Source organism: Canis lupus, chromosome 38, assembly GCF_011100685.1.
Source record: "Canis lupus familiaris isolate Mischka breed German Shepherd chromosome 38, alternate assembly UU_Cfam_GSD_1.0, whole genome shotgun sequence".
In the NCBI taxonomy this organism is placed as follows: Eukaryota; Metazoa; Chordata; class Mammalia; order Carnivora; family Canidae; genus Canis; species Canis lupus.
In genome coordinates, this window is record NC_049259.1 from 2,772,121 (window position 1) to 2,797,007 (window position 24,887).

General features: G+C 44.1%; 1 protein-coding gene and 1 long non-coding RNA gene across 2 annotated transcripts; one reads left to right on the forward strand and one right to left on the reverse strand.

The window, feature by feature from the left end:
* Positions 1 to 8,163: 8,163 nt before the first annotated feature.
* RAB29 (RAB29, member RAS oncogene family) lies at positions 8,164 to 15,693 on the reverse strand. The gene is made up of 5 exons (XM_038586052.1): positions 15,318 to 15,693; positions 12,431 to 12,502; positions 11,375 to 11,556; positions 10,349 to 10,470; positions 8,164 to 10,025 (listed from the first exon to the last, which is right to left on the reverse strand). The coding sequence occupies exons 1-5, from the start codon at positions 15,439 to 15,441 to the stop codon at positions 9,914 to 9,916; spliced, it is 612 nt and encodes a 203-aa protein (XP_038441980.1). The 5' UTR covers positions 15,442 to 15,693; the 3' UTR covers positions 8,164 to 9,913.
* Positions 15,694 to 16,164: 471 nt separating this feature from the next.
* Positions 16,165 to 23,598, forward strand: LOC111094575. The gene is made up of 3 exons (XR_005385598.1): positions 16,165 to 16,360; positions 21,419 to 21,501; positions 21,602 to 23,598. It is a non-coding gene; the product is annotated as an uncharacterized LOC111094575 (long non-coding RNA).
* Positions 23,599 to 24,887: the final 1,289 nt, after the last annotated feature.

Here is a 24,887-nt window from a genome sequence, read left to right on the forward strand (position 1 = left end):
TCCCCCGTCTCTTCAAAATGGATGAATCAAACCAGCCGAAAATGCGCCAAAGCCGCGGTGCAACCGAGCCCTCTAGGGCCTGTGGGCTCCGCCCCACCACGGCCGGCCATTGGCGGCTTCTGCCAGACGAGCACAGCTCATTGGCCCGTTTGAATCATCACGTCCCCTAGACCCCGCCCCGCGCACCGATAGGCCCCGCCTCCTCCGTGGGGTCCTGTTAGTCAAGATGCTCTGAGAGCGCACGGCCGCAAAACAAAAATGGTCGCTGTTTGGCCCGCCCCCTGGTTTCCACTCCGGAACTGCAGATTCGTTCTGGGTCGCGTCGTGAAGCGACTGGAAAGAAAGATGGACGTGAGGCTCGATGTCGTTTAGTGGTAGTTTAATGATGTCTCATTTCGCCGGCCTTGATCTTCTGGAAACTGCGCCGATAGCAAAACGCGTGGGATAGGCAGCTGATTCGTCACTAAGGGGCTGCTTCAGAATTGGAGGGAAATTCCATAGGTTCAAAATGTTTGACCTTAAACGCACGAGCCCTTTCCACCTGGCTAAAGCGCTAGCCCTCAAGGGCCCCAACCGCCGTCGGGGCAGAGAGGCAGGATCAGAATCAAGGAATAACTTCACTCCCAGTTTCCATTCTCCATTCTGGACCTTGAGATCCACATTCAGGGTCATTAGAGTCCCAGTCCCCAGCAGGACTCCAGGGGCCTAATGATTAGAAGCATGAGCTCTGAGGCCACAGCCTGTTTCGATTTGCAGCCCAGGTCCACGACTTAGTAGTTGAAGAACTTTACCTCGCTGTGCCTCAGTTTTTTCAAGTGTAAAATGGGAAACAAAGATACTTGCCTCATAGGGATATTAGGACTAAATGAGCTGATGTATGCAAAGCCCCTAGGACGGTCGCCCGTGTACAGACAGGCCCGGATAGCAAGCAGAAAGTATCTGTGAAATTCAGTTTTTGAAAAACGACTTGGTCCTTGGGTAGGACTGGATGGCGTTGGCTCAAGACTCAAGACAAACAGCATAGGGTAACTCAGACCATTCCACTTAAATTCATGAACATTGGTTGGATGCCTAAAATTCTCAGAGGTAGAGCTGAGGATCCCTATGGGAACGACTGTTTACTCTACCATTGTAAAATAAATTTCAGGGACTGCCACAGGCAGCCTGTTAATAACCAACTGAAGATGCACTCCATAAACAAACAAACCTGCCACTGTCTGCCTCCTGCAAAGTCTCTCCTTAAAAAAAAAAAAAAAAAATCTGCCTTCCCTAAGGGAAGAGAATGCACAGTCCACCAGTGAAGCATTAAACAAGTTATCTTCTCCCTTTGGCTGTGTCACTCTACCCTTTCTTGAATTTGCGTGTGTGTAGTAAAGTGCAAACGTTAAATTCACCATTTTGACTATTTTTGAGCGTATAGTTCAATGGCGTTAAGAACACTTATATCGTTGTGCAACTCTCACCACCATCCATCTCCAGAATATTTATTTTCATCCGCCCACCTGAGGCTCTGTACCTTTTTTTTTTTTTAAGATTTTATTCATTCATTTATGAGAAACAGAGAGAGAGGCAGAGACACAGGCAGAGGGAGAAGCAGGCTCCATGCCGGGACCCTGACGTGGGACTCGATCCCGGGACCCCAGGATCACACCCTGGACCAAAGGCGGCGCTGAACCGCTGAACCACCCGGGCATCCCCTAGGCTCTGTACCATTAAACAGTAACTCCTCACTCCCTTTCTCCCCAGACTTTGGCATCCATCATTTTACTTTGTTTTTTTATGAATTTGACTACTCTAGGAAGTCTACTCTTATTCTATATAAGTAGAATCATATAGTATTTATCCTTTTGTGTTGACTGATTTCACTTAGCATGTCTCCTGAGTTCATTCATGTTTTAGCATGTATCAAAATGTTTTACTTTTTAAGGGCCTGGATAATATTTCAATGCATGTATATACCCCTTTTTGTTTACCTATTTGACTGTCAGTGGACACTTGTGTTGTTTCCAGATTTTTGCTATTGTGAATAATGCTGCTATGACCTCTTGAGCCCCTGCTTTCAATTCTTCGGGATATATTCCCAGAAGTGGAATTGCTACCCATATGGTCATATTGTTTTTAACTTTTTGAGGAAATCTCCGTACTGTTTTCCACAGTAACTGCACCATTTTCATTCCCACGAACGGTGCACAAGGGTTCCAGCTACTCCACATCCTTGCCGATGCCTCTGGGTTTTTTGGTAGTAAGCATCCTTAATCCGGGTTTTTTGGTAGTGAGCATCCTTAATCAGCGTCTGAATATATTTTGACTAAGTGTATTGTCAAGCGAAAGATTGTCAAAATGCCAGTGCAGAGACTGGGGCAGTGCAGTGATCATGAGTGACTTTGTTGGAGATTGTTTTATGAGAGCAGATTGCTGTTATTTTAGAAAATACCTTTATTTAGTATTGTTAGATGAGGCAGAGATATTCTTGTTACTCACTTATTAGGTAATGAAAGGAACTGGCCATAGTCTGCATGTCTAGGCAGGTGAAAAGTTCAGGACAGGTCTTCCAGGCCTTGCCCTTCTAGTTTAGTTCAAGACCAACTGATAGCCTCTGAATTAAGGCCTCTTTCTCTTCCAGGGTGCGGGTCATACCCTCTCCTCACCTCAGCTTCAGCTAACATCTTCCCTACATTTGTTTATTCATTAAATATTTCAACAAACATGGTCTCTTATAGAGAAAGTAACTGCAGATTTGAACTTCTAGTTTACTTTTTAATGGACAAGTACTAATTCTGCCTTCAGGAGCTCCAGCACTGTCTCTATGGCTACCAGAACCTGGAATGCAGTCTTTAAAGTCAATTCCTTCTTGTTCATCTCCAAAGGCTCTGCCCTAGGCACATGTCTCAGCCACAAGCAGTTTATTGGAAACCAAAGAAAGACATCATATGATAGGCTACTTTAGAAGCAATGTCAGATAATGCTGAAAGGACAATATACATAATAACGTTATAAAAACTATGAAAACAGGGCAGCCCCGGTAGCACAGCGGTTTAGTGCTGCCTGCAATCCAGGGTGTGATCCTGGAGTCCCGGGATCAAGTCCCTTGTCAGGCTCCCTGCATGGAGCCTGCTTCTCCCTCTGCCCGTGTCTCTGCCTCTATCTCTCTCTCTCTCTGTGTCTCTAATAAATAAATAAATAAATCTTAAAAAAAAAAAAAAACAAAACTATGAAAACAAAAAAAGCTAAGAAGACAGAAAGGTCATTCCTTTTCCCTGAAAATGAGATTTAATGGGCCTTTTTAAACTCAATGTTTGATTTCCCTATGATTTTAGTTATATTTTGGAAAGCAGCCTTTTACTTCTCTCCCTGTTTAAGACGCTGAGAAGTGGCAATGCTGGCTGGCAGACTTATGACTCTTCCCTATCCCTAACAAAGATCTATCTCCAGGATGCCTAGGTGGCTCAGTGGTTAAGCATCTGCCTTTGGCCCAAGGTGAGATCCTGGAGTCCTGGGATTGAGTCCCACATCAGGCTCCCTCTGCCTATGCCTCTACCTCTGTCTCTTATGAATAAATAAAATCTTAAATAAAAACAAAAACAACAAAGATCTATTTCCTTCAAGGCTATGCTATAGTAGCTGGGAGATTTTATTTTATTTTTTTTGGCTGGGAGATTTATAACAAATTTAGAGCACTTACTCTGTGCTGGGCACTTCTAGTTCTGTGGCCTCATGAAAGTCATCCAACCAGATCTAAAGACAGACACTACTTCTACTGACCACAGGAGCACAGAAAGCTGTCTCTGAAGACTGCCAAGAAGTTAAAGAAAACTTCTACCTCCAATCTGCTGACTTGCTGCCCCACCATATTCATAAGAAAGGGGGGGACAGAAAGGCTGTATGTCTGGTTCATCTTTCTACAACCCCAGAGGCTAAGTAGCTTTGGAGATAGGTAAGGAGGATATATCTTTGCCCTCAGATCACAGCCAGAAAAAGATTGGGCCACAGTCAATTAAAACGTTTAATTTCATTTTCTTGTGTATATGTCTTCTACTCCAGACTTCCTCTCTACATTAAAGAGTGGTAAGAGCTAACTAAGGTTAGGTGAATTTCTGTAAATAGAGGTTTTGAGTTGTGGGACTATAGGTGGATTGGATTTTTCTTCTTCATTTTCCTTCATGAGAAAAGTTTTCATGATAAAAGCATTAAAAAATCTGTATACTCACTTAATAAATTACTTGTTGTTTTTATCATACTGAACATTTGTTATATGGAAAAAATTCAAGGATGCCACCACCAAAAACACACACATAAGAGATGAGAAGAAGCAGTGTATTCTGTAGTAAAGAGTCATGTTCTGGAGTCACACTGGTTAAGGCTAAAAATCAGTTTGCCACTTGCTAGCTGTCTAACCTTAGGTAAAGGCTGAGTTTTTTGTGCCTCAGTTTTTTTTTTTTTCAGTTTCCATATATATGTGTGTGTGTGTGTGTGTGTGTGTGTGTATAATTTATACACACACACACACATACCATAGGGTCATTGTGAAAATAATAATCCATGTGAAGTGCTACTGGCAGCAATAGTTGAAAATGGAGTGGATGTTAAAATCCCTGTACTTGCAAATAATGACTGACACTGAATTTGGGTGACATATCTTAGAAAGTAGAACTTGTTGATTAAGCATCTTAGGATATAGTGCTCTGCATGCTATTCAAACTGCACTTACTGGGGTCCCAAATTTAATATGGAAACATACAGGTCTCCATTTCATATATGAACATGATCTCAAAAGCTAACACAAACCAGAAGTTCTAAACCCCAAGAGGGTCAGTTTTGTTTCTATAAATGCTTGGACTGATTTTCTTTAAAGATATTTTTTTAATTTTTAAGTAATCTACACCCAACATGGGGTTTGAACCCACAACTCTGAGATCAAGAGTTGCACACTCTATGGATGAGCCAGCCAGGAGCCCCTTAGGCTTATTTTCTTTTTCTTTTTTTTTTTTTTTTTTTAGGCTTATTTTCTAAAATAGGTTTTTCAGGTCAAATGTTTCCCAAAAACTTAAATGACAGGATGGAGATGGGAAATTGAAGACTTACAGTTATGTCTTGACTTTATTACAAATTCAACCAGCTGTCTTTCAGGCAGTCACATTTTGAGACACTGTTCCCTCAAACATAAATGTGAAGAACTGTTTGCTTTCTTATTTCAGAGATCATGTAAGAAGCATACACAACTCACAGATCCGAGTAAAGTGTTTATATCAAATTAGATATTAGTCGTCAGTGCTACAGAGCTGCCCTTCTCACATCACGATAAATCATAAAATGCCTACCTTATCTCCTTGGTCTTCCTACCTACTTTCTCCTCTTTATTCTCTTTACTGTGTATTTAGTTCCTAATCACATAAACTTTAAGTGCATACCAAATTTGAGTATGAAGAAAAGGTACCAAAACACTACCATCACAGGGCACCTAGGTGGCCCAGTTGAGCGTCTGACTCCTGATTTCGGCTCAGGTCATGATCTCAGGGTGGTCAGACTGAGCTCCATGTGGTGTTCCTCACTCAGCTGGGGGTCTGTTTGAGATTCTCTACTTCTTTCTCTGCCCCTCCCACTCCCCCACTCCATACTCTTTGTCTCTCAAATAAATAAATCTTTAAACAAAACACTACTACCACACAATGAAGTACTGCAAAGTGTAGGTGATAGTCAATTTGACTAGGCAACGTAGTGCCCAAATACCTGGTCAAAAATTACTCTGGGTGTTTCTGGATGAGATTAATACTTAAATCAGTTGACTGAGTAAAGCAGACCACCCTCTGCATTGTGGATGGGCCTCATCCAATCAGTTGAGGGCCTAAATAGAACACAAGGTTGACTCTCCCCTGAGTGAGAGAGAATTCTCCTGTGTGATGGCCTTCAAGCTGGAGTATCAGCTCTTCCAGCCTACCGTCCTTGAGACTCGAACTGCAGCATCAACTCTGCAATATGTTGGACTTGCCAGTTTCCATAACCGCACAAGACAATTCCTTCTTTCTAATAAATTCCTTTATATATATATTCCTTTATATATATATATCCCATTAGTTATGTTTTCCTAGAGAACCCTAATACAGAGCAATACTGTTATATACAGAAACTCTGCAAATGAAATTCAAGAGGATTCAACTTATGCTTGAAAGCCAGAGAGAAGGCAGGTAGATATATTCTCGAAGGCCATATGTAATCTCGAGTCTCATGTATTTATGGCTGAATCAAAAATGCATCTAGTGCTTTCCAACACACATCACTTTCTAGTGGATTTCTACCTATGCCAACTTGCATCTTGGAGGATTACTTGGCTTTGATAAATGAGTCACTTACATAGCTGAAGCTTCTTCCTATATAGTGAACCAAGAGAGTAGAGGGGAAAAAGGGCACTGAGGTTTCCATGGGCAATCTGTCAATGGATCTTATAGAATACCCTAGAAATTTTTCCATCATCTAATCATAGCCTTAGATCATGTCAAAAGCAGACTATTGCTTACAAAAGGACAGCAACAGACAGGAAAAGCCTCATGTTAGATGGGACAATGTCCTGAGGACAGAAGACGGACTATTTCAAGAGTTAAATCTGGACATGACAGGACAAAATAAGGAACCCAAACATACCTTAGCAATAGCTAGGGCAAATGAATCAGGGAAATCATCTTGGTAGTAATTCTGGCTCATTAGTAGTAACAAAAGATCAAACCATCACTTACTGCAGAGGGGTCTTACTTAACCTGTGGTCTCTTTTTCTCTGCCTGTTTGATCACTCAGCTCTTCTGTTCAAACTCCAAAGCCAGGGAAGGGATGCCTGGGGGGTTTAGTCAGTTGAACATCTGACTCTTGATCTCAGCTCAGGTCATGACCTCAGGGTCCTGGGATTGAGCCCCCCTGCACAGGGCTCTATGCTGGGCAAGGAGTCTGTTTGAGGATTCTTTCTCCCCCTCTCCCTGCCCCCACCTTCCATGCTCTCTCTCAGATAAGTAAATAAATGTTAAAGAAAAAAAAAGTCCAAAGCCAGGGCAATCACAGTCACACAGCTCTGCTCTCAGCCCTTCCTCAGGTCTCTTAAAAACACTCTTCAGGAAATGCTTATGTCTTCTTCTTGTCCATAGACCAGCTGAGAGGTTGGAGGGGCATCTTGTCTCAAATATGAAGGGATCCCTGGGTGGCGCAGAGGTTTAGCGCCTGCCTTTGGCCCAGGGCGCGATCCTGGAGACCTGGGATCGAATCCCACATCGGGCTCCCGGTACATGGAGCCTGCTTCTCCCTCTGCCTATGTCTCTGCCTCTCTCTCTCTGTGTGACTATCATAAATAAAAAAAAAAAAAAAAAAAAAAAAAAAACTTTTCTAGGCAAGGGCTACGACAATATTCATGTTCCAAACAATTGTACCAGGACATAGCATCCAAATGATAGGATACAATTGTATATTTCTAATCATGTAACTATTTCCCCCTTTTTAAAAAATCTTCAATTTTTTTCCTTTTTCTTTACGGATAGGGACACAAAGAGAAATTAGTTATATTTCAATTTCTTCTTTAATTAGTTTTAATCCTATAATGCTCACCACTTGAGAGAAAATTCAGAATGGGGCAGCCCGGGTGGCTCAGCGGTTTAGCGCCGCCTTCGGCCCAGGGCATGATCCTGGAATCCCGGGATCGAGTCCCACGTCGGGCTCCCTGCATGGAGCCTGCTTCTCCCTCTGCCTGTCTCTCTGCCTCTCTCTCTTGTCTCTCATGAATGAATGAATGAATGAATGAATGAATGAATAAATAAATAAATCTTAAAAAAAAAAATTCAGAACGGCCAGCCTTCAGCAATACTTGAAAAGGCAGGTAAATCCTGAGTCAGCACACAGGAAAAGAAAGCATATTCAATTTTCACAACAGTCACATTTCCAAGCAGTATTTGGAATGTCGTATCAAGTACTGACTATTAGGCAATCGATACTAGTAAATTAATAGATAGAATAACATTTACCTTCATTTTTAAAGAAGGCATTTAAAAAATACAGTCGCCATTTCCTAATACTCTTGGATTATCTGTATAAAATTGCATTTTAATAAACTCACATTAAAAGCCAATAACTTCATGAATAAAATCTTTTTTTAATAAAATCTTTATAAAAAAAGCCAATTACTACCATGAGTATGAGACTTATTTTGCCTTTATTTGTGACTTTGAAGAGGTTTAAACCAGTAAATAAAAATCAATTTTCTTTTCACATAGAGGGAATTTGCTATCCCACTCTTATCTTCAGAACCATTGTAATAAAAACCTATATGAAAAGAGTAATACAAAAGAGAACTTCAAGGTCTTAAAAGATTGTGCAAATGTTAATAACTGATATTAAAAACAGACCAGCCAACCAACAACTGATGGCCTGGCTCTCATTCTCTTTCTGATATTTGGCCTGTGATCATTCTCTTAGGATAGTAGTTTCCAAAGTCAGAATCTCCGGAAGAGCAAACAGAGCATAAGGAAGCCCGGGATCATGTACACAGGGAATGCCTGGGTCTCTGCATCATTACCAAATTCTCTAGCAATGCTTTCCAAATCAGGTTAGTCAAATTACCTGGGTAGCTTTGAAAAACAACAACACATTCTCATGCTACACCCCTGGAAATTTTGATTCATAGGTTTGTGTTTGGGACCCAGAAATCTTAAAGTGTAAACATTTTATTTAAAAAAAAATTAACAAACTTCCCAGGTGGTTTTCATAAGTCAGATTTGGGAACCACTGACTTAGGGCACTTATTTAAGTAAGTATCTTTCAAAGAACACTAGGTCTCTGAGTTCACAAACACTATTCATAACTTCGGGTTGGTTAAAAATCACCATCCTGTGAGAATTTAACAAATGAAGCTGTCCAGAAGTGATTTAATACTAAAAACCCTACCCAATTCAGCACTTAAATTACTTAATGATTTTCTGTTTACTCTCCCCATTCACACAAAGGTCTGTACATAAAATTTGGTTCCTATGGCTATTAAGTACTAGGTACCCAAAGTGCTCAGGAGCAAGTTGCCCCACAGGATTTTGTTCTGTTAACCTTTCCCTCTTCCATTCAGACTCCCAGAGCTGCACGGAACAGACCTATTTCAGGGCATCACAGCCAACTGATGTCACCAGCACCACTATGCGTCAAGACATCAACCCAGAAACCTCACAAACCCTGCTCCCACCCCACCGGTAGGGAGATACTAGAAAACCCTAATAGTACAATTTTTTCTTTGGGGAAAGAAATGTTATCATTTAAACAACAGGTAGTTTAAAAGCTTGACTATTCTTGAGACAATAGAAAGCCAATTATGACTTCAGAAGCTTCAAAAAGACAGTGGTTTCTGGGTTACCTCCTGTGACCCCAAACCCAGGGATATCCAGCCCTACTTCTTGTGCATCTCCAAATCAGAGGTTTAAACTTCAAAGTCCAAGACAGAAAGAATCTGAAAGCAATAACCTATGATGAATTTGGCAGATGCCCTTTGCTCTCATTTTCCTCCAATCTGAACTCAGATCAGATGGAGATATCCACAAACATCAAATGGAAAAAAAAGAAAAAACACAGAAATAGGTAGGAATTATGTTTCATAAAACACAGGTGCTGATTTCTAATGCTTCCCACAAAATCCCAGATCACAAAATGAGGGATCAGATGATCTTTCTTACAAGAAGGTACTAACTGAGCCACAGGTGCCGGCAGCAAGTAGGAGCCCACTTGTGAGAGCTGCAGAAATGCACACACGTCCCAGGTCCTTCCTTAGTAATGATGGGTCCTCCTTACTGGGCAGCTGGAAGGAGGCAGTTCACATGTACTTAGTAAAATTGCTGGGTGGGCAACTGAAGGGAAGAGATGAAAAGACCTCCTAAAAGTGGGAGGGAATACCAGCCAGATTCTATTAGCAGCAGGCCCAGTTGGAGGAGGGCTTGGTCTGTAGATTGATATAGTCCCCTTGGGTGGACAAAGACATATCTTCTCTGGAATTGCTCATCATCTTTTCAATGAGGACTCTAAAAAACAAACAAACAAACAAACAAACAAACAAACAAACAAAAAAGCCTGATAAACTGGATGGAACAAAAGGAGAAAGGGCAGACTGTTTTCACCAGATGCCATTCAGTTAAGCCATGAGGTTTAAATGCCCCTTCGTCCCGTTATCTCAGGAGAAAGGATGGCATCCCTGACCTTCAGAAGCTGGCATTCCAGTGGCTTGGTCTGTTCCGGTTTGCTCAGAAACAAGAAAAGAAGGTCCAAGGTGGATTTGGTGGGGAGCAGTGGCAGCAGAAGATGGGTAAACTGTGTGCCTAACCCCAGAACAATATGCGTGACTCACCTCATGGCCTCATTAATATTTTTGTTCTCCTTGACTGATGTTTCTGTCCAACCTGTGAAACCATTCTCTTTACTAAACCGGTCAACTTGGTCTCTGCTTACCGCCCAAGGGGACAAGTCACACTGGCAAAGAGAGTACATAGAAAGCAACACCATGAACTTCCTGAGAATAGGAACACAACTACTCAGATACTTGTGGATTTAAAACCTTTCCACTGGGGGCGCCGGGGGAGGGGGGTGCTCAGTCCCTTAAGTGTCTGCCTTCAGTTCAGGTCATGCTCTCCCAGTCCTGGGATGGAGCCCTGCATGAGGCTTCCTGCTCAGCAGGGAGTCTGCTTCTCTCTCTCTCTCTCTCTCTCTCTCTCTCTCTGCCCCTCCCCACTGGGCATTCTCTCTCTCTAAAATAAATAAAATTAAAAAAAAATAAAAATTAGGGGCAGCCCGGGTGGCTCAGCGGTTTAGCGCTGCCTTCAGTCCAGGGCCTGGTCCTGGAGACCCAGGATAGAGTCCCACGTCGGGCTCCCTGCATGGGGCCTGCTTCTCCCTCTTCCTGTGTCTCTGCCTCTCTCTCTCTCTCTCTGTGTCTTTCATGAATAAATAAAAATGTAAAAATAAATAAATAAAAATTCGGGCAGTCCGGGTGGCTCAGCAGTTTAGCACCGCCTTCAGCCCAGGGCCTGATCCTGGAGACCCGGGATCGAGTCCTACATCAGGTTCCCTGCATGGAGCCTGCCTCTCTCTTTCTCTCTCTGTGTCTGTCATTAATAGATACAAATAAAAATAAATAAAAATAAAAATTAAAACAAAAAAAACCCCCTTCTACCAATGGCTAAGAACACCAGTGTCTAAAATCTGGCCAACCTTCTTCACAAAAAAAGTCCTAGCATCCCTTGAAAGAAGGCAGAGATGATTCTGCCAACCTGAGAAGGGGACATGGAGGCCCAGAATCAGAGAGCATTTTAGATATATGCTTGCTCTCTGATCCCAAAGAGAGGCCAGGGGCCATTTTCCTAGACTGACCACATACTTTGTTGGCCAAGAGCAGGCAGGGCACAGGCTCTCCATTAGGCAGTGTGAGCTTGCTGTCCAAGTCCTGTTTCCATCTCTGGCTATTGCTGAAGGTTGTGGCGTTGGTAACATCAAACATAATAATGCAGGCCGAGGCATCCCGATAGTACAGTCGTGTCATGGAGGTGAAGCGCTCTTGCCCTGGGAAGAGAGGAAGGAGCCCTTGAGAAGGTGATACCGAGAACCAGCCTCAGAACCGCCTCCAACACCCTGCCCTTTCTATCTTTGTTGTGGGGGAGGGCAGTACGCACTGTGGCTGAGTCCAGATTTTGCACCCAGACCACCTAAGTCCAAGTCCCTGCTCTGTCATTTATTATCTCTATGACTTTGGGTAGGTGAAGCTTCCAGTGCTTCAGACTTCTTATCTATAGGGAGAGAATAAAAGCCATAGCTCTTCTCACAAGGTTGTGATGAGGATTAAGGAGTCATTGAATCTCCTATGCTCAGGAAAGTATTTGGCATGTAGTAAAAGTCATCTATTATTGTCTCTATTTTCTGGGGATCTTGTTTTTCCCTAAGATCCACTGAAATGCTGGAAAAAAGCACCCTCCCTCTGCTGTGAGAGCACTCATCTATGGTTTCCACAATCTACTACCTTGCCAGCCACTCCACCCACAGAGAAACAGCCCTAAATTCATCCAGAGCAAAGCATCTACAGACAATATCAACACATACTCTACATCTCAGCTTATGTATCCTCCGAACAACTCAATCATTCCAGCTCCAGAAACAAACCTGGTTTGGGGGCTTCTGGGTGGCTCAGTCAGCTAAGTGTCTGTCTTGGGTTCAGTCCTGGGGTCATGATCCCAGGACTGAGCCCCCACTGGGTAAGGAGCCCAGTGGGGAGTCGGCCTCTCTCTGCCCCTCTGCCCTTCTCCCCACTCCTACTCTCTTTCTCTCTCAAATAAATACATAAAATCTTAAAACAAAACAAAACTTTCTGGTTTTGCTACCCCACTTTTTCTGATCAAATCAAAATTTCTCCCCTTGTTCCTATCCCATCTTCTCAGCCTACCTGCAATATCCCACAGCTGGAGCCGCACCATCTCTGAGTCAGACCACTGGAGAACCTTCAGAGCAAAATCCACTGAAAATACATATACAATTGAATAAAATTTACCTTTAAAAATAAATCCATGAATAAGCTCAGATCAAATATGCAGTTATAACCCTAGAGACACATAACTCTAATCCTATGTATCTATTTATTTTTAAGCTCTCAGTGGGCCGAGATGAGCCCCCGCATACGCATTAAGTGTGGAATAGACAATTCTTTTTTAAACATTTAAAATTTTGGGATCCCTGGGTGGCGCAGCGGTTTGGCGCCTGCCTTTGGCCCAGGGCGCGATCCTGGAGACCCGGGATCGAATCCCACATCGGGCTTCCGGTGCATGGAGCCTGCTTCTCCCTCTGCCTGTGTCTCTGCCTCTCTCTCTTTCTCTCTCTGTGACTATCATAAATAAATAAAAAAATTAAAAAAAAATAAAATAAACATTTAAAATTTTATCATCGTTATTATTTTTTTTTTAAGTGTACTCTACCCCCAACGTGGAGCTCGAAGGCACCACCCCAAGATCAAGAACTGCATGGTCTTCTGAATGGGGCAGCTAGGTGCCCCTGGCACAGACAATTTACAACCACTTCCTGAAGGGGTCTTCAGCTTTTCATCTCTCCACACACTAATTTATTTGATACTACTTATCTCTAAGGCTAGGGATAGGAGGGTGGGAGCAATTAGGAAAACAACTCCTTATCTCAGGTTAAACAGTTTCTGGAGGGTCTAGGGGGGTTCCTTTCTAGAGGAAGGGATGATAGGGCAAAAGGGAAATGAGGTAAGTGTGGTGGCTTCTGCATCTTCCACATTCAATTTCACTGTTGGTTTCTAATCCAAATGTATTATGAGAAAAACATGCCCTGATGGAATTCTACTCTCCACAAGGCTGCAGGAATTATTCTGGGTGGGAATAGGGTAAAGTGAAGACAGCCAAGGATTCAAGGAAGAAGACATGGCATGGAGGGTGCTTGAGAGTTTTGCTGAAATCTGTAGATGCAGAGACTCCAGGAGTTAAGTCTGAAAGAGTATACTAGGAGGAAAAAACCTTCTGAGAGGAACAGAAATAGAGTAATTTCCCAGATCTGGAAATACATTTTTCCATATCTGTGACAGAAATGAAAGGAAGGGGTAATTTAGAAAAAACATTGAAAAAAAAATTAGCCAGAGTCAATTATTCTTTTTTTTTTAAATTTTTATTTATTTATGATAGTCACAGAGAGAGAGAGAGAGAGAGAGAGAGAGAGGCAGAGACACAGGCAGAGGGAGAAGCAGGCTCCATGCACCGGGAGCCTGACGTGGGATTCGATCCCGGGTCTCCAGGATCGCGCCCTGGGCCAAAGGCAGGCGCTAAACCGCTGCGCCACCCAGGGATCCCTAATTATTCTTTATTACAGGAAAACCAGAGCAATTGCTAAAAACTAGTTAGTGAAACACTTTTAAAAACTCAATCCATGAAATAAGAGTCCTCATATTATTTAGGAGTGGGAGGCAGAATGGTAGGGAAATAGTCTTAGAAATTTCAAACCCTAAATGTTGCTGGATATTCTCAAGGAGGATGTTTTCATTGTTAATGCTTGTTTTGGTTTTTCTTTTTTTAAAGATTTTATTTATTTATTCCTGAGAGACATAGAGAGAGGTGGAGACATAGGAAGAAGGAGGAGAAGCTGGCTCCAAGTAGAGAACCTGACTCAGCCTCGATTCTGGGACTCCAGGATCACACCCTGAGCCAAAGCAGATGCTCAACTGCTGAGCCACCCAAGCTTCCCTGTTAATGCTTGTTAATTTTTTTTTTTTTAATTCCATACCGAACACCAGCACCCATCTTCAAAATTTACAGTAATGCAGGGCTTTTTTTTCCTTAAAAAAAAGTTCTCTTCGGGATGTCTGGGTAGCTCCGTGGTTAGTGGTTGGGTGTCTGCCTTTGGTTCAGGTCTTGATCCCACGATCCTGAGATGGAGTTCTGCATGGGGCTCCTGCAGGGAGCCTGCTTCTCCCTCTGCCTGTGTCTCTGCTTCTCTCTGTGTGTCTCTCATGAATAAATAAATAAAATCTTTTTCTTTTTTTTTTTAAAGTTCTCTTCATGTTTATTACCTCTCCCCTTTCATCAGCTCTTCCCAGCCAAAGCCCTTCTACTTAACAAAAGGATCCCTACCTTTGGGGGAGGGGGGGTAAAAAAAAAGTTGAGCCCAAGGCCATCCCTAGGAAGAAATGAATGAACTCCTTGGTGCTTCCTTCCTTTTTCCCCCTCCCCAGCTTGAGAGAAAAGGGGGGTGGGAAGATAGGACTGATTCCCTGAATAATGTCTAGCTTGCGTTTATTCAAGCAATCCGTGGACAGAAATACAGCTCATCAGCCTTGGTGAGCATCAGGCTGTGTGGCTCCGGGGCTCTCCCACTCAGGTATCCCCAAAACAAAGGTGGGGTCCTTAGAGCCAGACGAAGCACCTTTCCCTTCCTACACCGGCTACCAGGAACCCCGGCCGGCACCTAACCAGGCCTCCCCGGCGGGTGCTGGGCTGGCCGCAGAGATTTTCCGGCGGCCGCTGGGGCAGGTTGCAGGAGGAGACCCGAGTTCACGTCCCCCCCCCGCCGGGAGAAACAACAATCGCGCACTTTCTCAGCCCCCTTCCCCGCTCCTCGCCTTCACACCTGCGCCCCGTCCCCCTGCAGGCGGTCAGCGCGGGCTGGGCGAGCCGCCCGGGGACACCCGCGGGGAACGCGCCCATCGCACACCGGCGGGCACTGCCTGCAAGACCCGGGCCCCGCTTCCTGACCCGGAGCGACCCGCGGGCGCGGAGCCCCCGGCTGCCCACCTGCCGGGGTCCCCCGGCCCAGCGGCGACGTCTCACCTCCCACCGTGGACTTGTAGTGTTTGCTGAAGCTGTCCTGGGAGTACCGCTGCACGAGCGACGTCTTGCCCACCGCGGCGTCCCCCACCACCAGCACTTTGAACAGGTGATCGCGGCCGCCCATGGCTGGCGGGAGGGCCTCGCGGGGAGGCGGCGGCCGCCCGTTTTAACCTCTTCGGCTCCGGGCCCCTACCAACCGAAGTCGGGCATTGCAGCCCCCCGCCGGCTGGGGCTGCTCTGACGGGAAAGCAGAAAGGGAAACTGTGCTTCTAACCTCTACGCGCTTCCTCCCCGCGCGCGGCCGCAGCCAGGGTGGGGCGCCCGGCGCGAGCTCCGAGCCCCTGGGCTCCGCGCACCTTCTCCCGCCCCGCCCCGTGCTGCCGAGAAACGGGACCAGACGCGGCGGTGCCTCGCCCACGGGGACTTCCCCGGAGCGGCGCCAGCGGGACACCGAACCCCGGGCCGGCTCATTTCACAGGGGCCAGATGATGGGCGCCTTGCCCGCCCGGCACACACCACACCAGGAGAAAGAGCGGCTCACACTCGGACCCCAGGGCTGCGCGGCCCCGGTTCCTCCGCGCGCATCACGTGCGGAGCGGCTCGGTGCACTACATTTCCTAGCGTACCCCGCGGCGAGCAGACCCGGCGGAGCGCAGAAACTCGCCCGCGGGCCTCCTGGGAAATGTAGTTTATGCACTCTGCTTTTTAAAAGTCTACGCCAAGTGTCCAGGCTTTTCAAACTCCTTCAGCGGTTCTTTTTTTTTTTTTTATTTTATTTATTTATTCATCATAGTCACAGACTGAGAGAGAGAGGCGTAGAGACACAGGCAGAGGGAGAAGCAGGCTCCATGCAGGGAGCCTGACATGGGATTCGATCCCAGCTCTCCAGGATCGCGCCCTGGGCCAAAGGCAGGCACCAAACCGCTGCGCCCCCCAGGGATCCCTCTTTCAGCGGTTCTGAAGCTTCAAGTAATTCTGAAATAGAAAGATCTTTCGGAGGCTATTTGTTCCACGCGAGGTCACCTGCCGAAATCCTTTCCCAGGTAGATGTCTCACTGTCTTTAAAGGTTTTAGGAAACTACGATTAAAAATTATTCCATAGATTATAAATTATTTTACTAATGGAAGCTCAGGCCTCATCCTTCATGCTCCAGGCGAAGCTCATTTGCTATTTCTTCATTAGATAGACAAACCCGGGATCTTATGAATATGACAGATCTTTTATTTGCCACATGGCCCAGCATCAGTCGGGTTCAGGAACACTTGATCAAGAGACTGACCCTTAGAAAAACTCGTGCCATTAAATGTCAATTAGTATCATCTGATAACTGGCCACAGCAGTAAACGTGGAAAACAGTAGATAGTTCCTCATTCTCACTTCCACAGTTCCCAGTCTATTATTTGAGCTGGAAATCAACTGGAATAACTGGGAGTCTTCCTTCATCTTTTGCTGCTGTTGCTCATAAGTAATCATTAAACTACAGGTTTGCAATGACTTAAATTTTTCAGCCTACAGCTTTTCTGACCTGTCCCATCTTTAAAGGGTCAAGGGGACATGAGTTCCATGGCAAGCAAAATGGCTCCATTTTCTGGGCTTTTGCCAGGAATAGAAGAGAAAACAGCAAGGCCATGGGAAACATAGCTCAGCCAGGTCTCTTGATAGAGAGGCTATAACTTATATCCTGCGAGGAAAGAACATCAGCATGGTTTCTAAGGTATATAGCCCAAAATGTTTGTTACCCAGGTATGGGAGGTCAGGCTGGCTACCTGTCATCCCAAATGTCTGAGAATCCTTTCCAGTGGTCTCTTCTCAGTTCCCATTGGCTTTGACATAGTTGACTACTCCTTGACATTTATTTCTTGCATGGCTTTCTTGTTCATCCTCCTATCTCTGATGATAATCACCTTTTTCTTTTATGGTATCTTTCCATCTCATCGCCCCCAAAAGGAGCTATTTTTTAAGGCTTGATTCTTGATCCCTGAGCTGATCATTCTTTAAATTCTTTTTTTTTTCCTTAAGATTTATTTATTTATTTGAGAGAGAGAGGAAGAGCTCATGAGCTCACACACCAGTGAGAGGGACTGGGGACAAGGGAGAGAGAATCTCACGGAGACTCTGTGCTGAGCATGGGGCCCAATGTGGGACTTGACCTCACGACCCTGAGATCAGGACCTGAGCTGAAATCAAGAGTTGGACACTCAACCAACTGAGCCACCCAGGTGCCCCTCATTCTTCAACCTCTTTAGTGAATTGCCCTTGGCTTCATATATCTCTTAGTCTTGACTTTATTATATTTTTACCACCAATCAATTATGTTCAACTGCCATGAAGGTGCTTCCACTTGGAGGTCCTTTCACAGCTTCCCTCTTACTGCATCATCACAGAAACAGCTCCTTTTCTCAGGTTCTCTATTTTTGTCACTAGTCTCATTGTTTCTTCCTTCCACTCAGGCTTTGAACCTTGAGATTTAAAAACTTTTTATTTTACTGTGGCAGGAACGTAAGGCCTACTCTCTCTTTTTTAAGAAAAGATTTTGTTTATTTTTTGAGAGAGCGAGCGAGCTCATGAGTTGGGGGAGGGGAAGAGGGAGAGGGAGGAACAGACTCCCAGTTGAGCAGGGAGTCCAACATGGGGTTTGGTCTCAGGGCCCCAAGATCATAGGCAGATTCTTAACCAACTGAGCTACTCGGGCCCTCCCCAAGATCTACTCTCTTAACAAATTTTTAAATGTGTAATGCAATACAAAAAGTACAAATGTTTAAGTGTGCAGTAGAGGTACCATGTTGTATAGCAGATCTCTAGAACTTCCTCATCCTGTGTAACTGAAACTTAGGCCCATTGATTAGTAACTCCCAATTCCTTTCTCCCCCCATTTTTTGGCAACCATTATTCTACTCTTTGATTCTATAAATTTGTCTATTTTATTTTTATTTTTTTAAAGATGTATTTATCTATAAAGAGAGCATGAGTGCATGTGCACGTACACAGGGTGGTGGTTGGGCAGAGGGAGAGAGAGAATCCCCAAGCAGACTCCCTGCTGAGCTCTCCGAGACCAGCTGAGGCCTCCATCCCACGACCTGAGATCATGACCCAAAACCAAGAGTCAGATGCCCAGGTGCTCCTAAATTTGTCTATTTTAGATATCATATAAATGGAATCAATGCAGTAGTTGTCTTTCTGTGATTTGGTCATTTTACTAAGCATAATGTTCTTTTTTTAAAATTTTATTTATTTATTCATGAGAGACACAGAGGCAGAGACACAGGCAGAGGCAGAAGCAGGCTCCGTGCAGGGAGCCTGACGCAGGACTCGATTCCGGGTCTCAGGATCAGGCCCTGGGCCGAAGGCGGCGCTAAGCCACTGAGCCACCCGGGGCTGCCCTAGCATAATGTTCTTAAGGTTCATTCAATGTGATTGCTTACTGCAAAATTTCCATTTTTATAAAAGACTAAATGCATAAACCACGTTTCTTCATCTGTCTGTTGGTGGACATTTAGGTTGCTTCCATATCTTGGTTATTTGTGAATAGAGTTGTAATGAGCATAGGAGTGCTGATACCTCTTCGAGATCCTGATTTCAGTTCTTTTGCATAAATACTCAGAAGTGGGATTGCTGGATCATAGGATAGTTCTATTTTTAGTTTTTTGAGGAACTTCCATACTATTTTCTAGAGTGGCTGCATCATTTTGCATTTCTACTAACAGTGTGCAAAGGTTCTGCTTTCTCCACATCCAACAGTTGTCTTTTTTTTTTCTTTTCTTTTCTTTTTTGGATAATAGCCATCTTGACAGATGTGAAATGATATTATATTGTGGTTTTGATTTGTATTTTCCGGATGGTGAGTGACACTGAACATTCTTGTGTACCTATTGACCGTCAAATCCTTAGCCAATGTTTAAATCACATTATTAGTGTTATTTTTGGTTTTTTGCTATTGCAGGCCTTGAGCATTATGAACACTTCCTTTTACACACATCACTTTACGGCCCCTTCCTTTTAAAAAAGTCAATCACCACATTTTCTGATTCTTTTTTCAAAAATATTTCTTCACCCACACTTTCTGCTTCATATTCAATGTTCCTTTCCTGGTTTAGGCTTTCATTATCTCACAACTGGATCATCTTCAATAACCTGCTTATTGGTCTCCCTGATTTGAGTTTCTTTTATCTTCAATTCATCCTACATGCTGGCCAGGGTGATTTCCTTAAAACATCATTGTTTGTTCCTTCAACTGTCTAGCAACTATCCAAACACTTGGCAACCTCCCTGAGCTAGTATCCAAAATCCTCTGTGCACTGGCCCCACCCTCCCTAACCACCTTCATCTCATCTGATCTCAAATGAGAATTTCCCCCTTCAACAAGATCAGGTGACTTACACTCTTTAAAAGCCCTATTTCCTTTTTTTTTTTTTTAAAGATTTTTATAATTTATTTATTCATGATAGACATAGATAGAGAGAGGCAGAAACACAGGCAGAGGGAGAAGCAGGCTCCATGCCCGGAGCCCGACGTGGGACTCGATCCCAGGACTCCACAATCAGGTCCTGGGCCAAAGGCAGGCGCCAAACCGCTGAGCCACCCAGGGATCCCCAAAAGCCCTATTTCATTTCTGACTTTGCACCTTTTCCCTGGGGTATCTTGCCTCTCAGAGGTAAGAAACCTCTTCAGGTTTCTCTTCACATACCTAACTCTTCCCTCACTTCAAGTTCTCAAACTTCTGTGTGTGTAAGAATCACCTGGGGCACCTGTTCAATATGGATTCTGATCCAGGGGAATCTGTCTTTTTCTTTAGTACTAACGTGATTCCTAGATCAGATTCCACTTTGAGAAATGCTGTTAAGGCCTGACTTAAGTGTCAACTCATTCGTGAACATTTTTTTTTATTACTGCAGCCCTTATGCATCTCCTGTAGCATTTACAATCAGCCTGACCTGTAGACACTTATATATATGACCAATTTATAATTATCCAACTTATAAGCAACCAGCGTGTTGCCAAGTAAACAAGGACTTCAAATTCAAAATTTTGGTTTTGGGGCCTGTTGTCTGTGAGAGGAACTCCCCAAAGTTTCCCAAATCAGAAGTGTGAGGAGTGTGGGGTGCCTGGGTGGCTCAAGCAGTTAAGCGTCAGACTCTTGATTTCTGCTCTGGTCATGATTGCAGGGTTGTGAGATTGGGCCCTGGGCTGGGCTCCACACTGGGCAAGGAACATGCTTAAGATTCTCTCTCCTCCCCATCCACCCTCTTTCCTATTGAAAACAAAGCAAAACAGGTGTGAGAAGCAAAGATTTAAGAGGCAAGATTAGCAAGTTCCTGGTATCCCCCAAATTACAGAGTTTCTGTCAAAGAAGCATCACTTCCTTTGTTGGGGTTGGGGTGTATTTCTTCGACAGTAAGTTGCAGTTTCCCAGTTTCCCCTAAGAGGGAGGGAAAGCGTATTTGGAGAGCCACGCAACTGATTTGCATAGACGTATTTGGAACGCAGGATTTTGGAAGCTGGGGAAAGTGATAAGCCTTGCTTTGTTACTATCACCCTTCCTATGGCTGTGTGCCTCTCTCCTCTTTACTTTTTACTTCTCACTTTTTATTTTGAAAATGTTCAAATGCATAGAAGCGTTAAAAGAGGAATACAGTGCATACCAGTAAGTCCTGCAGCTGGGTTTCCATTAGCAACGTTGTGTCAGAGCTGCTCTCTTTGTGTGTATTGAACCATTTGGAAGTAAGTAGTACACACTTCATCCCTAAGGACTTCAGCACGCAGCTCCTAATAATAAGATTTTCTTACAAAACCAAAATACTGTGGTCACACCTAAGAAAATTCACCTTAACTCAAGAATGTCATATGCAGTGTACATTTACATTTATCTGTGGCCATTGAAATATTTTTTCCTCATTTTTTCCTGCCTGTGATCTAGAGTGCAAAGTTCATGTGTTGTGTTCGGCTGTTTTATTTCTTTCATCTTTTTTTTTTTTTTTTAATGTAGAACTATGCTGTGTCCATTATAGGACCCAGTAGCCTTGTGTGGTTATTTACATTTTAATTAATTAAAATTAAATAAATTTAAAAATCAGCTCATTAGTCATATCTGCCACATTTCAAGGTGCTGAGTTGACACAGATGGCCAGGGAACAGCCCAGCTGTGACGTCCACCATCACAGACAGTTCTGTCAACAGCATCAGTCGGTAATCTATTTTGCTTTTCATAACATTGACTTTCTTTTTAAAGAGTCTGGGTCATTGTCTTATAGACAGTCGCACAATATGGGTTATCTGTTTTTTCAAGGTGAGATTCTGGAAAAACATTTTTTTTGGCAAGAACCCTACAGAGAGGATGTATTCCATCACTAATTGCAGGGGCCTGCTGGTGACACCTACAGTATGAATCAATAACTGCTTATGAAAGAGGTGACCCAGCACCAGGCAATTGCCTAAGGATGGAAGAGAAAAGGGTTTATATGGTCTCCAGAGCATCTACCACTATGCCAGGATCAAGAGGAAAAAAAAATTCAGCTTTGTGACCTGAAACACAGACCGAAGTGACGCAGCAAAGCGGCCCAGCAACACAGGAGAAGAGGGACTGACCCAGGGAAGGGTGAGGCCATGGGGCTCTGGCTGTCCTTCCGCCGCAGACTCCATGCTTATTTAAATAATCATAACTTCTGGGGCAGCCCGTGCCTGATTTCGGCTCAGGTCCTGATCTCTCCTGGTCCTTGGATGGAGCCCGGAGTAGGGCTCCATGCTCAGCGGGAAGTCGGGTTGAAGATTCTTTCCCTCTCTCTCTCCCTCTGGCCCTCCCCCTGCTCCTGCACGAGTGCTCTCTCAAATAAATAAATAAATCTTATAAATAAACAATCATCACTTTTTGGTGATTGCTTTGGGCACAGGAAGCAGCTTGGTGAGATGTCTGTGACCCAGCTAAGCATTCAGCCAGAAGGCTTCACACCAGGGCCCCCTAGGGAACCCTCTAGAGAGAGGCTGGCAGGCTCCAAGAGCGATGTGCTGCTTACTTCTCCGCAGGCTTGTGCTCCAAGTCTGGGGTGAACTTTGCATCTGGAAGAATCTAGAGACACATCACACTCTAGTTTTTACAGTTTCATTGCCATGTTTGTCTCCTTGGAAGGGTCCTCTCCCCTCCACTCCAAATAAGGACCAGAAAAGGGCAGAAGCTAGACAGGGAAATTTTGATTTAAAGAACTGAGTGCGTGGTCCCAACTGTCCACGTGGCTCTGCGGAAGTCGAATCTGTACAATGAAAGGGTTCCCTTCCAACACAGAAGATTCAGTTCTAATTTTCTATGACCTTTTAACTCTATGAGAGGAGAGGAAGGCAGAGATCATCGTACCTAAAGGCCGCCCACCAACAACCCCTTGCCCCTCCACCAAGACTTGGCATACCCTTGTCTCCCTAGCTCCCTCAGAGTTAACCTCTAACGAGAACATTCATGAGAAGCCCGCAGACAGGAGACTGGCTGAAGGTATACACACATCTAAAGAAGGAAGGTGTCGATCTGCAGGGGAGCTGGTCAATCTCAAAGGTAGAGAGAGAGGACACCTCAGGTGTCTCTGGGCTCTATCTGGTAGACACCAGAGTCTTAAGGGAATATCTATCTGGCTGTTTGTCAGATATCCCTATTGTGGAGACTCATGCAGCTTGAATAACAAGACCTGGTGTCATTTTATCTTCAGGTAATAAAACTAACTTCATTAGGATGCTAAACTCTCTGGCTACCTTCTGATCACCTGCCTTCCCATGTAGCCTGCTCCAGGGAGCGATTGTGCTGGGTGCACTGACACGTCCGTTGGATCCAGGGACTGTTTGGTCTGATGCACAGGCCTCCACGAATTTGTGGGTCCAAACTGGCCTCCGTGAGATGATTTCTGGATGGAACTGAGTTTCTGAGCCTCTAAGGATGAATCCAGGCCCAGGGGCATGGTGTGTTCCTCTAGTGGAGACCAAGCTGTGAAGACAGCTGGTCCTAATATCCATGATAGGTCTGGGTCTGCTAACATCTTCTTCTTTTTTTTTTAAAGATTTTATTTATTCATGAGAGACACACAGAGAGAGGCAGAGACATGGGCAGAGGGAGAAGCAGGCTCCCTGCAGGGAGCCTGAAGTGGGACTCAATCCCAGGACCTTGGGATCACGCCCTGAGCTGAAGACAGACCGTCTACCACTGAGCCACCCAGGTGCCCCTAGGGTCTATTAACTTCTTGATTCACTAGTTTCCTTCTATCATCCCAAACTTTGTATTCTGGGTATTTTTCTTCTCATTTTGCTATACCATCCATTCAATCAACATTATATCATAATAATAAAAGCATCTGTTTATTGAATCTTCTGTGTGCCCAAAAGCCCCACAAAGAAGGCATTATTGTCCTATTCTATAAATGGGACAATTAGGGGATCAAAGGAGGCTGCTTATGACCACCAGCTCAGAGAAGTGGGATTCAAATCTGTGTCTGTCTACCTTTACCTTAATTAAGCTTGTGGTTAATTGTTAAAATAATAACAATTAAGCTACATGACGAGACTAGGGGGACTTCCCAGAAGGAGAGTTTTCTAAGTTTCCTCATTCTGAAAGTGGACACGGGGAATCTTACTTATTGAGGTCAAAGAGTAAGAATCTGCCTTGATTGGAGAAGCACCCTGGCGATTGTGCTTGGTTGGAGCAGAATTTCAGTGATGCCCTAGGGTGTCTCAGAGGACTCTGACTGCCATCATTGACTGATACAGGAAGGAGATAACCCAGATACTAAGCAGAGCAAGACATATGGAATGTAGAAGCATGGGTGGGCACACGATGCATTGTTCTGTCCTCCATAGCATGGGAGTTAGCACGGAGAAGGATCAGTGGCTGCGCTCCCAGCTTGGGAGGGGTTCCCCCAAGAGTACCGCAGGCACTGGGGACATTCCTCCACCCAAGCCTTCTTGAACCTAGACAGAAGGACATCTCTGACTTTAGCTTGGCAATCAAGAGATCTTAGTAAATATTTCATATTTGACAGGTCATTTATTCTTTTTAAAAAAGATTTTATTTGTTTATTTATTTATTTATTTATTTATTTATTTATTTATTTATTTATTTATTTGAAAGATAGAGCGAGTGAGCAATGAGGGGGGAGCAACAGAGGGAGCCAGGAGCTGGATGCAGGGCTGGATCCCAGGACTCCAGGATCATGACCTGAACCAAAGACAGACGCTTAACTGACTGAGCCACCTGGGTACCCCATGTCATTCATTCCCTTGAAGGTTTAGTTTCTCTTTCACAGATTTCTTTCTTCTTTCTTTCTTTCTTTCTTTCTTTCTTTCTTTCTTTCTTTCTTTCTTTCTTTCTTTCTTTTTCTTTCTTTCTTCTCCCTTCCTTCCTTCCTTCCTTCCTTCCTTCCTTCCTTCCTTCCTTCCTTCCTCTCTCTCTCTCTCTTTCTTTCTTTCTTTCTTTCTTTCTTTCTTTCTTTCTTTCTTTCTTTCTTTCTTTCTCTTTCTCTTTCTTTCATTTTATAATGTTTTTAAGATTTAAATTTGAGATAACATATAGTGTAGCATTGGTTTCAGGAGTAGAATTTAGTGAT